Source organism: Vidua chalybeata, chromosome 8 (genome assembly GCF_026979565.1).
Source record: "Vidua chalybeata isolate OUT-0048 chromosome 8, bVidCha1 merged haplotype, whole genome shotgun sequence".
Lineage (NCBI taxonomy): Eukaryota > Metazoa > Chordata > Aves > Passeriformes > Viduidae > Vidua > Vidua chalybeata.
Window position 1 is genome coordinate 11923956 of NC_071537.1, and position 13434 is coordinate 11937389.

Below are 13434 nucleotides of genomic sequence, written 5' to 3' on the forward strand. Positions count from 1 at the left end.
ATATCTGTGGGGTTGGCAAAACACTTCAGATCCCTGACCTGAGTGGTTTTCAGCCAGTTTGAAGTAGCTGGTAGTTCAGCCTGTTGTATTTGCAAGCAGCAGAATATGCTTAACTTGCAGGCAGCTTTGCAGTGGTATCAGCAAGTGCTATGTAATTTCCTGCAAGAAAATTCCCAAACAGATCTCAGATCATGTATCAGAAAGTACTGCTATACATGTTCATGTTCCCTGACATAAGCCTTTATACCTTTGGGATCTTAATAGTTAATCTACCTGAGCGAATAGGAAGGAGCATTTTTACTTTCAATAAAGTTTGATTCCTGGAGGCAGATCTTTTTTTTCAGTGAGTGTCAGATAATTTGAAGGTTAGGGTGAGGCAGGAAACCACGACACGCCTTTGTTGGGACTTGTATAAGGGCTCGGGAATAGAAAAGCAAAAGAAGGGCAAGAATAAAACAGGAGAAATAAAGAAGAGGTGAACATTTTTGGATGATCACTCAGGTTCCACACACCTCTGGAAGGACATGATATAAAGTGTAGGTGGCAAATTTTTGGTAGAAGGGAAGCAGTTGAAGAGAAGAAAAGATTTTCAGTTCAGTAACCAAAGCACTCCAGGTAAGTTACATTACTTAAAAAAAAAAAAGCAGAAAAAGGTATTCTTTATTTTCTGTGTTCCAGATTCCTTTAAGAACAAGGCTGACTTTTCAGGCAGGATAAAGCAGGTGTTACATTTTTCTATGGGGAATACAATATAAAAACAAGTTTGCTTAAGGGCTGGATCATTTTGGATTTCTGTTTGTCAGTGAATACTACTCGTTTGAAAAGAGTATCCATTGAAAAGAGTTTACCAGCTGGGAGAAACGAAATGTGAAGCCAAGTTATTGGTACATTTTTAATGCGTTTTGTGAAACGACAGCAAAATCGATAAAGTTTAGCTGAATTTCTCTATTCCATAAGCGTATTGGCATGGTGAAATGCAGATCATCTGTTGGCTGTTTTTAAAAGTGAGCAGAGCTGGAATATGCTGGAGGAGTAGTGATTGTAAATTGGAGCTTCAGATGTTGGGTGCAGGGTGTAATATTAAGGAATAAATCTCTAGTTGTGAGAATGCCTAAAACTGCTTCTGAGTGAAAGTTTGCGTTGCCATGGACAAACTCTTTGTCTCAAAGAAGTGAGTTTGTTATCAGCAGTGACTCATTGATCATGTATTTTGTGCTGTATTTTTTTCATAGAAGATTATGAGGTGTTTTGGTCACAGTAAGTCAGAAGAGTGTGATTTGAGAATCAGTTTGAATCCTTTCTACAGCAAGTCCAGCAATTTGACCATAGTGGCATAAAATAAAAGATTTGCCTTTTCCTGTCTTTAGACTGACTTGAGTGACTTTAGAGAAGGTACTTTTCCATGTCTAGTTGCTTCATTAGTGAAATGGTGACAGCAGATCTTTCCCATTCTGCAAACACTTTTTTCATTAGTACCAGGTTGTCTCCTTTTCTGTGCCAGAGCCAAGAAGTTTGTGCCGGTCAGAATGGCCTATTTCTTTTTGAGTAGCACAGTTAAATAGAGCTGGCGAGGACATATTTTTGAAAGGAAGGTGTCTGGCAGAGCAGAGTGAAGTCTGGGCAGTGCTGTTGCTTGTGTTCTGAGATGTGAGCACATACTGGTGTCAAAGAAGCCGGGACAGGCTGTAGGCAGGGCAGAATTTGGTTCCTACAGTATGTCCAAGCTTTGGCTGCTTCCCTGAGAATTGCATAATTTCAGCCTACAAAATGAGCAGATTTAGGAATACGATTTGGTTTATTCAATTCTTACTGTGTTGGTTTTGATAAAGTGACTTGAAAGTAACAGCTTTTAGAGCAGAATGAGAATATCAAATTCCTAGTCTGTGCGATCAAAAGAAATAAGGGATCATTTTTTCACTAGTTCTTTTAGTTCCAGGCCAGTGGCAGCTGAAAGGCTTGGTTGAGAGGAAGGGGCACCTAAAAGACATGTAATATGATGGGAGGCATAGTCAGTGGTATCATTTGGAGACATCTGCTGAGTGTCAGAGTATTCATGATCAAAAGATTCTGCTGACATTAAATATTATTAATCTCAGCACCTGCAGGTGCCTCTTTCTCCTAATGGTGTGTCTCACAGCAGTAACTCTCCTCTCTGGAGAGAGGAGAGAGCTGAAAGGATGTGCTGTGAGTGCAACAGCATTGTGAGATGAAAACTGGGAGAACACTATGGAGGGATAAAAGTACCTGAAATGTGCCTGCTTTTATTTTTCCACCAAAGGACACCCTTATGGCTATTCCACTCCCCTTTGAAAAATATCAGTAATAAATTTTATTACCATTGCATACAATGCCTAGATTCTAAAATGATAGGAGGGGATTAAATGTCCCATCTCAGAATGGCTTAGTGTCCTTGCCAGTGCTGCACTGCAGTGAGGTGGAACAGGGGATGCAAGGGTTACCCTGCATTGTCAGGCTTTTGTGGGAAGCACAGATCTGAGCACATCTTGCAGTGCTGGGCAGCTTTTACTATCCTTCAGCTTTCAATGCTGTACAAAGAAGCAGCCTGCACAAGTGTGGCAGTGCCACACTTCCACCTGGTTCCTAGTGCCAATAATGGCTGCAAGTTCTTGTTTTCTGTGGGTGCCACAAGCACACTACAGGCCCTGAGTTACGTATAAAAGGCCATAGTGGTGCTGTTTTACCTTCCTGCACTGTTTGAGTGACCCCACTTCACAAGTTGCTGCTTGTTGCTCTGAGATGACTGCAGATGACTTCTCTGATTCAACAGCGCTGTTGCTGTGCCACAGACATAGCCCACAGCTATGCCTTTGTGACTCCAGATAGGAGCTGGGGAGATGAGTCAGGCCTGGCAGGTAATGGAAATGCAGCACAGTCAGTCTGCTGACATCCATGTGCCAAGCACACATACAGAGGCAATGTGTGCTGGGGCTGGACTGTGGCATGCATGGCTCCAAAGATGGACTTCAACCTATTTTTTTTTTTTTTCCTAACTGATATCACAGCAAGATATTTCCCTTTCTCAAGGGAAGGCAAAGATGCAGAAGATGCATTCACTCCATGGTAGTGCTAGCCTCTTCTAGCACCCATAACTAGCACCACCTCCCAGTGGCAGAGAGAAAGTAGAGTTCTACAAAGCAGTAGGAAAGCAGTTTCCAAATACAATTAGTGCTCCTTGCCAAAACCACTGATAAAGCCAGCGGTGCTGACATCTAGACGACAGCTTCCAGCATCTGTTTTTAGGGAGAGAGCTTGAAAGACGCTTCCACTGTTCATGCAGTAAGGAAGAGTTGCAGAGATAATGCCTTTCCTTGGAGTGAATGGCCAGAAACCCTTCTGTTGCAGGGGACTGTTACCCTGCTGGAGGAGGAACTCTCCTAATGCATGTAGCTGGAGTCTTGCATGTATGTTGGAATCAACACCCTGGAAAATCCCTTGGAAATCCCTAATGTTAGCAAGCATTGTGAGGATTGAACAGCATCCTGCTGCTACCTGGTTGTGTAAGGACTTGGATGTGGCCTCAGGAGCTCCACAAACAGGGCTGCTTAAACAAGTTCAGGGTCAGCAGTGCAGAGTGAGGGCTGTGGGCACTGTGGTGTTCTCTGCAAAGTGCAGATGAGTCTGTCATGGGGGCCTAAAGTGGCTTGCCTGGCACTGTGCCTTCTCCACTCAAATTGTTCCTGTCCAGCTCTGGGAATAGCAGGAGCTGGTTAAAAAAATAATTAATCTGAATGTTGGATATTCCTGCAGATTCTCTGATGCATCTTGCCTTGTGTCAGTGTTTATACCTGAGCAGTACAAGTGTAACATCAAGGGGGCTGCAGTTTACAGAAGAGTAAAAGGAATCATGAGAATCAAATTTAACAGAACTGGGGGACATGGTCTTGGGTTCTGCATCAAGCTGGGCTTTAAAACTTGGAAGGGATTTTGCCCAAAGCTTTTTTTAGACTCAGCATCTTAAATGTGTTGGTTTTGGTACAGCTGGGCCTTCAGTTTAAAGGCGGAGACTTCAAATCCAGTGAAAAGTTTTGGCCTATGATGAGCTTGTCTGTAAATTAAAATCTCTTCCTTCTCATTGTCTGTGGCTGCACAAGACGAAATGTTATCTTAGCAAGACTAGGAATGAACAATTGTGTGGTTCCTTCTGTCAGAAGTGTTTTCTCTTCTAGATGATGTCTCTTTTCCACAATCATGTTTTTTTGTGGTATTCCTGCCTTGGCAGACAGTCATACCTCTGGTAGAGATTATAATTTTGACTAGAGAGGGATCCAAGTAATGAAAAAGAATGTTCACAGCATTCATAGTATCAATTCCAGCATTGTGTAGACTGACCTGGCATTAAAGTAGATAAGATTCCAAAGCCACAGACAGGGTCTCCAAACTGTTGCTGCACTACCAGTAAAACAAGGTAAAGTTTAAGTTCCTTGCTGTCAAAAATAGCTAGTTCAAAGGTACCCCTGGTGGTTTTTCTGCTTTGCTGAAGTCAGTGCTGTGGCTTTAGCATCAGTGTACCCTGAGAATGCACTATTACTGTTAGCAGGGCAGCAGTATTTCTGCTGAGGTTTTTCTGGCAGTACTGGCAAGGTGCAGGGAGCTTACTCCTGCAGCTTTGCCTGCACAGTTAATCCTGCACTGTTGAGTCTTGCCCAGAAAAAATGTGTGGGAGTAGTGTTTTGGTCCACTGGTTTTCATCAAACCTTTATAGGGGCACAGCTGGAGACCATAATATAGTGTAGTCTGGATAGAAATCCAGGTCTAAACTCCCATCACTGCGTGGATTCAACTGCCTCTATCTTACCTGTTGGCTTTACAGCCCCTCTTGGTGTTTCAGCTCTGCTGCCTTGTGCAGCATCCAGTGTTGTAGGTGGCAGTCCATCAGTAGTAATCACATGGCTCTGGAAGGGCTCTGTAAACTCCCTGGTACAGACATTTTCCAGGCAGTCTGGTCCCCATCCAAAGTGAACAAAGTGGTGGGACTTGTGGGGACCTGTTGTCATTTCTTACTCTTCACAGGGCTCTGAGTGCAATCCCTCTGTTTTCCGTGCAGGTGGCAATGATATGGATTCTGTAACAAAGAAAACGAGGCAAGATGGATCAGAAGTTACTGAAAGACGTAAGGAGGAGATTTTTAATTTTTATATCACATTCCAAAAAATCCCAGAATTGAATGGCCATTTCTGTAAGGGACTAAATGCTGACCCGAGGTCCAGAACTAAATTCTGCTCCCGACCCTGGTCTCTGTGTTGAAGTCAGAATAAGGAATAGAATGGGCCAAGATCAGACATTTAGAGATGTGTATCATGACCTGATTGTTTAACCAGATGATTGCCCTGTGCTAGCATTTCTAACCAGTAGACAGCAGACACTGGGATGCTGCTCCTGCCTCTGGTATCAGTGCCCTGGGTGGCCTAGAAATTGTCTGGTGGCTTTGTGTAAAACTGGTTGATTTTCTGCTGACCTTATGAGAATTAACTAGTAGGAAGGCACTACCATGGGCTTTGCTGTTACAGCAACGGCTGTGGTTCAGAAGTTCCCAGAAATTTTGCAGGGATCTTGTACAGAAAAAAAAAAACTGTCATGGCAGTAATATTCATATTCAGAGCTAGAAAGACCAGCAAAGAAACACAGCATTGTGTGATAATGAGCCTACAGCTACAGCCCCAGGCAGTGTTGTCTTAAGGGACTTTCATTTAAATGAGTCAATCTTCTTTGAACAAGTCATGCTTTTGCATGGAAAACAGGTAGAACACTGATCCAGTTTGGCTGTATTAACATGCTATTAATTCTGCACCCTTTTCTTCCCTTAGTTATTACAGAGACTGTAACCACAAGACTGACATCCTTGCCGCCCAGTAAGTAATTCTCAGTCATTGCATTGCTTCTGTGCCTCTCCATGCTATTTATTTGTCTGCATTATTTCCATTATGTCCATAAATCCCTGGGTGCAGCAGATCTCAGTGTATAAAGATCTGCACCCAAAGGACAGCAATTTTCAGAAATGCCTTTCTCCCAAAATTCTTGTTACTGGAGAGGTGTAGCATTTGAGGGGTCAGGGTCAGAAACAAAGCCACATACTCTACTAAGACTAGAAGACCAGACTCTGCAAAGATTTAAGTCCATATATAGGGTCTCCAGTAGTGGTTTTCTGTTGGGAACAAGGATCAAAAGTGATGGGAACAGGTTCCACTGCTGGGGCTGCAGTGTATTATTTCCCTGTAATCTTACCCAACTGGCAACAGTGAGTGAATCTTTTCAGTAAAATGAAAGGTCACAGGACATTTCTACCTCTACAGAGAAGTACAAGCTCCAAAGAGGAAAGAATCCTCCACACTCTTTATCCCACCATATCCTTGATTAGATTGCTGCAGCTGAGTTGGCAAGGAATTGCATTATCATCTCATTTATGATGAGGGTTAACAGAAGTATCCTTCAGTCTGTGTATGAAGCAAAACTTGGCTACAAACCTGCTGGCTGTGGAGTGTGAATGCTTGTCTGCTCTGCCAAGACACTTCTCTGTACCTCTGATCTCTCACTAGATATGAAGCTGTACTTGTAAGTGAGTGTATGGACAACTTTGGGTCCCGCCTGCCTTCTCTTGCAGTGTCCTTGCTCTTCCTATCTCCTGCCTGGGGAGAATATCTCATTTTGTGCTCATCTCTTTCAGAAGGAGGGAGCAGCAGTGGGCTCAAAACATCATCCCACACTGGAGGGAGTGGAGTGGAAAAGCGGTCGTACACCCATGGAAGCAGCTATGTGACCTCAAGTAAGGAAGGAAAGCATTGCCCAGTTGGAAACAGAGAGCAAAGGCAGCAGAAATGGGCTGAGGAGAGATTCAAGGCAGGGAAGTAGGGTGAGACAGGGGTAAGGAAAACAGGATTTATGAAAGTAGAATTGCCAAAAGCATACACAAAGCAAAGATATATCTTCCCTAAAGTTGGGCTTGAGAATGGGTGAGTAAATGGCAAAATCCCATTTTCCACAGGGAAAACTTAATTTCAGGAGAGCAACAACAAAAAATATTATTCCTACTGTTTTTAAGAAGTCATTCAGAAACTGAATTTCCCTTCTTTCAGGTTTTCTAAATCACAGTCTTTCTGACCATTTTTGTTCTAAAGACTGTTTTGATTAATCTTTTTGTTGATCTTGCTAAGGGTAGAATATTATTAAAGAAATTCCTAGAAAATATTTTCTTATGTTTCTGTGCCCATGGCTTTAGCACTTTGAAGACTTTGCCAGATTTTCTGGATGTGCTAAATCAGTGTGTGCTGCCTACTCCGTAAAACCAGGATTCTTCTTTAACAGCATTCTTTGCCCAGCTGTTAGATTGTCATACCAAAGGCTTCTAAAGACTAAGCTTCCTAGCCAGGTACCTGGCACACTTCTCTATCCCTAGTGAGACTGACTGTACAACTCTCTGTGCTCCAAGGGACTTGGCAAACCAAAGGGAGTGAAGTGCACTTTGGAAGCTCAAGGGGAGAGTTAGCCATAGCCATACCAAAGAGATCTGACAGACACCTGCGTGCCAGTTAAAGGCCAGAGTGTGGAATCACTTTGCCTCAGGGCACATGTGAAGTAATTCCACTGCAGATGTTGTTCTAATTGTCTGGACTGGCACCAGTGTGAGAACTGAACCCAGTCCTGCAAACTCAGAGGACCATGCAGGATTACCGTCTTACTTTTCTCAGTATGTGGAAAAAGACAAAAGAGCCTGAACTTCAGAGATATTGAATTCTTGAAGTTTCACAGAGCATTGTGTAGTCTCTTCATTCCCACTTCCTTGCAGAATGCCTCTAACAGAGGCCTACTTGGCACAGTAGTTCTTTCTGCTAAATTAAATGGAAAAGTTACAGAACAAAATAAGTCCTTTTAGAGGGGAAGTTGGCACAAAAACACTGTTGAGATCAAAAGGACACACTTTTTGTAGGGATGGGTAAACAATATCCAGTTTGATCCTGCTGATCAGCATAGATGGGTTGCAGTTTATCACAGGGTTTCCTTTGTGCTGCACCCTGATCATACTCCAGCATTAGATTTTGTGCAAGAGTATGAACACAGTAACTACGGCTTCTTTCAGTTCCTTCTCCACAGCACTGATGTGACTTAGGAGGGAAATTGTTTCTTCTGTCTACATATAGCAGGTACTAATAATGTCCAGACTGTCTAGGTCCTGGCACACATCTCAATAACTTCTCCAGAAAATGGACTAAGTGGGAGTGTGGATAGCTGCTTTATGGGAAAGTGGACTCATCTCTGTGTTCCATTATCTCATAAACCGCATCCTTCAGTACTTTGAGCTTGGTTTCACAGTCTCCCAGTTTTTGTAGCCTATGTCATGTAACACTTGAGTTTACAAGTGAATCTATATCCTAACCAAAACTCAGCATCATCCAGAGCTAGGTTTTTTCCTGCTCAGGGGAGATGGTTCACTATTGCACTAGAACCTGGTTTCATACATATTATTGACAAATTTGTTTTGAAACCATAGTGATAACCAATACTCCTCTCTGTCCTGAATGCTGAGGACAGCCAGAGTTAGACCTGATATTGTTCTTGTCCATCTCTCGGTGTGAAACACCAGTGCAAATTTTTCCAGCTCAGAAGATAGTAACATAAAGCACCCAGGGCATCCAGAGTATACTGCCAGGACTTCTCTTCCATTTGCTGAGTGTGTTTTGTTTTAACCATAGGTGGAAGTGGTAGATTGCATTCAACATCGTCATCCTCCAGCTACAGACAAGCCCAGTCTCCCAGCTCTACTCTCACCAAATCACCTGGCTCAACATTTGAAAGAAAAACCTATGTCAACCGCCATGCAACATATGAAGGTATCACAGAACATGCCATAGAAGGGAGGCAATGTGCAGTGGAGGCAATCTGCAGTGCACTCTGAGGTCACATTAGTGCAAAATTGTCCCCAGTCCCATTGTGATTTTCCTAGGAAATAAGCCATCAGGGACAGAATTTCATGATTAAGTCCTACTTATCCTAAAAGTAATGCTCATTCCTAAAAGGAGTTGTGGCATATACTTGTTGAAAGACATTAGCAACTCTTTCATGTGAAACCTGAATAGCTCTTTTTTTTTTAAATGGAAATGTTTTCTTCCCACTGAGATTAAACAGTTGCCAGGAAGACATGTTTTGAAAGTTTTTAATGATCTTGTACAAAGTATTAATGAACATCTTTCTGTTCTTTGCAGGGAGCTCCAGTGCCAACTCTTCTCCTGAGTTTCCCAGAAAAGATTTTGGTACGTTCTTTTTAGAGCTGTTCCTCTGAACGTTATGGCAGGGTCATGTGAGTTGATGACCATAATGGCTTTTTGCACATTGCTGTGTCCTTCTCTACCAATGCTACCTCTGTATTGGGCCATCATGCATCTCCTTCAGAGGAGTTATTTGGGATTTTCATTAACAGCTGAAAGTCAGGTCTCTGGATGATCACATTCAAACAGAGGGTGGATACTGTGTATCTGCTACTCTCAGCTGCTTTTGTGATATTCCCTGTATGATATAGGACATGGACAGGAGAAGACAGACATGGGATACTTCATAGCATTCACTTCACCCTTCCAGAATAGCTCAGAGAACAGAGCTGCAAGCAAGAAAGTCCAGACTCTTAGGATTTTGAGTCATTGCTGGATACACTTTTCCAGTAGCTCATTTCTGGACTTCATCAAGTATATATGGAAAAATGAAGCGGCTATCAAGTGATATATTTACACTAAACATTGTCAACAAGTATTGTCTTGCCCTGCCCAAACTCTGAGCTGCTGATTTTACTCAGTGAAGATAGTGAAACATTATGATCAGGTCACCTTTTGGCTCATAGAGGAGGCAGGGTTTCACAATATCCAGCATTGGTCAGTGGGGTCAATAGGCCTCTTAACTTCCTTTTGGTAATTTGAAATGGGACATCACCATCTACAAACAACATTTCTCTGTATAAAAAGAAACAGTATCCGGTCCACAAGGGCTAAAGGTGCTGCTGATTCTTTGGAATACCTTATGGCCTAAAGGGGGCCTGATAAAATCTCTTAATGGTTCAATTCTCCCAGTTGTGGTCCAAGAAAAGTTACTGTCTGAATATAAGCACTCTGAGTAAGAGTACTTATTTTCTTACTTATTTCTTATGTACTGATTTTCAGAGATGTCACAGCCAGTAAAGACTATTACAAATTTTCTCTTATTACTGTTCACAGCATCTGCCTCTACGAGAGGGAGAAGCCAAAGTCGAGGTGAGTGACACTGTTCTTTGAGAAGCCTCCTTTTTTCAGTTCAGCATAATTCAGGTGTGTTAAATAGACCTATTCTTTAGCTGGAATCCACCAGTTTAAGTGCAGAACAGTCAGATGAGGTACATGGATCTGCACTTCAGATGTGAACAATGAATCTGTAAGCAGTTGTTTAAACAAGTTTGGTGTAAAAATTGACCTTATTGAATGCCATGGTAGTTTGGACTGTGTCAGAAAGGAAGATATTCTTGGAAACCTGGATGTCTGAGGGCACAGAACATAGTCTTCCAACTTGTCTGTTCACTACAATAACCTTAGTCCATCCATGCTCTGGGACCAGCCTCTGACATATTTACAGTAATTGCATTCATGCTTTTCCTACTGTGATCTGTCTTGCAAACCATAAAGCCATGAAATAATCTCATGCTGATAGTAAAGAGATGGTGAGGAAATTGCAGACTTACTGTGGTCTGTAGCCAGCTCACTGTAAAGCTCTGCATTGTTTAAATCATTCAGCTCTTCTAATAATTTATTAACAGTGTTGGGGAGAGAAGGATTATTTTGGTCTCCAAGAATGTAGTATCTGTTTCCAGTTGCTTGAAGAGGAAACTATAATGTCACTTTATTCCAGTTAATTTTAGCAGAAGGTATAAATCACAGCATGGTCTTGCACAATCCTCCTGGAGTGTGTCACATTCCCAATTATTCTGCCTCAGATTGTCACAGTCTCCTCTAGCACACTACATACCTGAGCTCCCAGCAGAATTAGGCCATGCATAATAAAGTAGACACCAGAGAATCAGGTACAGCTTCTCATATTACTTCAGAAAATAATTCCAATCCATCATCTTCTCCACATGAATGCCATATAGTATTTCTTTTCTAGTGCATGCACTGTCAGATTTCATCATGAGGAGCATGTATCACATGTTCTGGCTGGCCACTTTGCTTGTGGGAGGCAAGTTTAAAAGCTCACCCCAGCCAAATCACATTAACTTTGTAGTTTCTTGTGCTAGACAGTAAAGGTCCAGTAAAAGTAAGGTAATAGCAATTGAGTATCTGGTGAGAATGTTGGCTGAAAACTGGACTGGTTACATTCAGTGAGCCGAAAGAGAAGTCAGTAACTAGCAAGAGAATGAATCATACAGCCCACTGTAGAGATGTCAGTTGTACCCAAGAAGTAGTAGGGAATTTGTGTATTTAGTAAACTTCTTTTGCTTCTCTAATTTTTTTTTCAGAAGGACAATAAAATAATACTTGTGATGAGTGAGGACTGCATAATTAGACCTTCTGTATATCCGACAGTAGCAGCATTATTGACTTCAGCAGAGGCCATCAATGAGTGAAATATAATTCCCTGGAATTTAAAGTAACAAAATGTGACCCCAAAACATAAAGTCACCCAAGCTCATTAGCTACCAATTCACATGGGCCATGAGTACTGCTCAGATTAAACAGTCAGACAGCAAGGTGAAACAGACAGCAAGAAGGAAGGAAGTCACTTCAGCCTAAAGTTTCATTCCCAGCCCAGGGCACAAATTAATCTCTCTCCATATTCATGATCTGCTTTTTTTCTTCCCAGAGAGTGAAATACGAGTCCGACTGCAGAGCGCATCTCCCTCTGGCAGATGTAAGTTATTCCAGGGGTATCAGGGATAAGGTAGAGGGTGTTGCTGCTAGGGTTATGTCTTTTCCTATTAAGAACATTAATTTAGAGTGCCTTTTCTGGACAAGGAAACATTCTGTGGGTTATGTGGTGCTCTTGCAAATATGTAAAATGGTACTTAGTCCCAGAAGCATCCTCTGGAGCTTTGTCATTAAGTGGCACTCTCAGAAAGTAACAACTTCATAGACATGCAGCTAAATTCCACTGAATTATTTAGATCCAGAGCAAGGTTACAGATCAGTGAAACACTGGCTTTTGGGTGACTCTGGACACTTGTTTTTCCTGCTAGGGACGGAGTTGGATGACGTGAAACGTTTGCTGAAAGGAAGTCGATCTGCCAGCTGCAGCCCTACTCGATCACCATCTGGTACACTCCCGATACCGAAAAAGGCTGTGGTGGAGACAAAGATGGTCACTGAGAGCTCTCAGTCAGGTACTTGGGCATTAGCAATGTTGCAGTCATTCCAAACAGCATTTGCCATAAAAAGTACTCACTTGTTAAGAACATCCAGATAAGAATACAATGGTGTTCCTGTACAGAAAAAGAGTCAGAATGCTGAAAAACTGTCCAGGTGTTGCTGTAACAAGAGCCATCTTAGGTATCTTTCTAGTGACTAGTCTAATTTCCAAAAAAATAAGTCCATTCTTTCTGCCACTAGTTTCAATTCAGAGGTATTTCTAGCAGAGATAAGAGCTCTAAGCAAATGTGTCTGAGAGTGATTTGATCTTTTATCTCCAAGTGAGACAGAGAGATAGGACTGAAGACAACATTTCAGTGATTTATTAGCCATACCATTTGATAATAGCTCATCAGGAACTGTATGAGAAGACAAGGGGGAATGCTTCAAACTAAAGAGGGCAGGCTTTGCTCAAATGTTAGGAAGAAATTCTTTACTTTGAGAGTGATGAGGCACTGGCACAAGTTGCCCAGAGAAGTTGTGGATGGCCCATCCCTGGAAGTGTTCCAGGCCAGAATGGATGAAACTTTCAGCAACTTGGTCTAGTGCAAGGTGTCCCTTCCTATGGCAGGAGGTTGGAACTAGATGATCTTTAAGGTCCCTTTAATCCCAAATCATTCTGTAGTTCTGTAACTGAAGTGGTACTTAAATACTACAACCTTTTTTAATTATTTACATACCTCATGACAGGGCTTGAGAAAGTGGTATTGACATTGACTCCATTGTCTTCCATCAGTATCTAAAAACAATATCTTCTATCTTACTCAGAGTTCCAATCCTGTCTAAAATAGAATTTTAGTCCAGTACACTAGTGAACCAATCAGAGACATATGTGGGAAGCAAAAGCCATATATCCCATGGCCCAAGGTGATTTATTAATGGAATGGCAGGCTGGGGTGGTTTATTCCGGTACCATAACAACTATGAGCAATGAAATCTCTTCAAGGTGTTTTGTGAATGATCATGTTACCAGGTCAATCTATATTCCATTGGTTAAAATTTGTGGGGGCTGTAACCAGCTGACATTTGAGGTCAGTTATGCCATGCTAGCCTGGAGTCATTG

General features: G+C 42.1%; 1 protein-coding gene across 2 annotated transcripts in view; it reads left to right on the forward strand.

Moving 5' to 3' along the window:
• The first annotated feature begins 448 nt into the window (after positions 1 to 448).
• The window catches only part of COL17A1 (collagen type XVII alpha 1 chain), a 39515-nt gene continuing 26529 nt past the window's right edge, over positions 449 to 13434 (forward strand). For both annotated transcript variants that reach the window (XM_053949494.1, XM_053949495.1), the window contains exons 1-9: positions 449 to 615; positions 5066 to 5131; positions 5826 to 5870; positions 6683 to 6781; positions 8706 to 8843; positions 9216 to 9263; positions 10215 to 10250; positions 11830 to 11877; positions 12203 to 12346. In XM_053949494.1, the coding sequence (XP_053805469.1) occupies positions 5077 to 5131; positions 5826 to 5870; positions 6683 to 6781; positions 8706 to 8843; positions 9216 to 9263; positions 10215 to 10250; positions 11830 to 11877; positions 12203 to 12346 (613 nt within the window). In that variant the 5' untranslated portion in view covers positions 449 to 615; positions 5066 to 5076. The remainder of the gene's footprint in view (positions 616 to 5065; positions 5132 to 5825; positions 5871 to 6682; positions 6782 to 8705; positions 8844 to 9215; positions 9264 to 10214; positions 10251 to 11829; positions 11878 to 12202; positions 12347 to 13434) is intronic.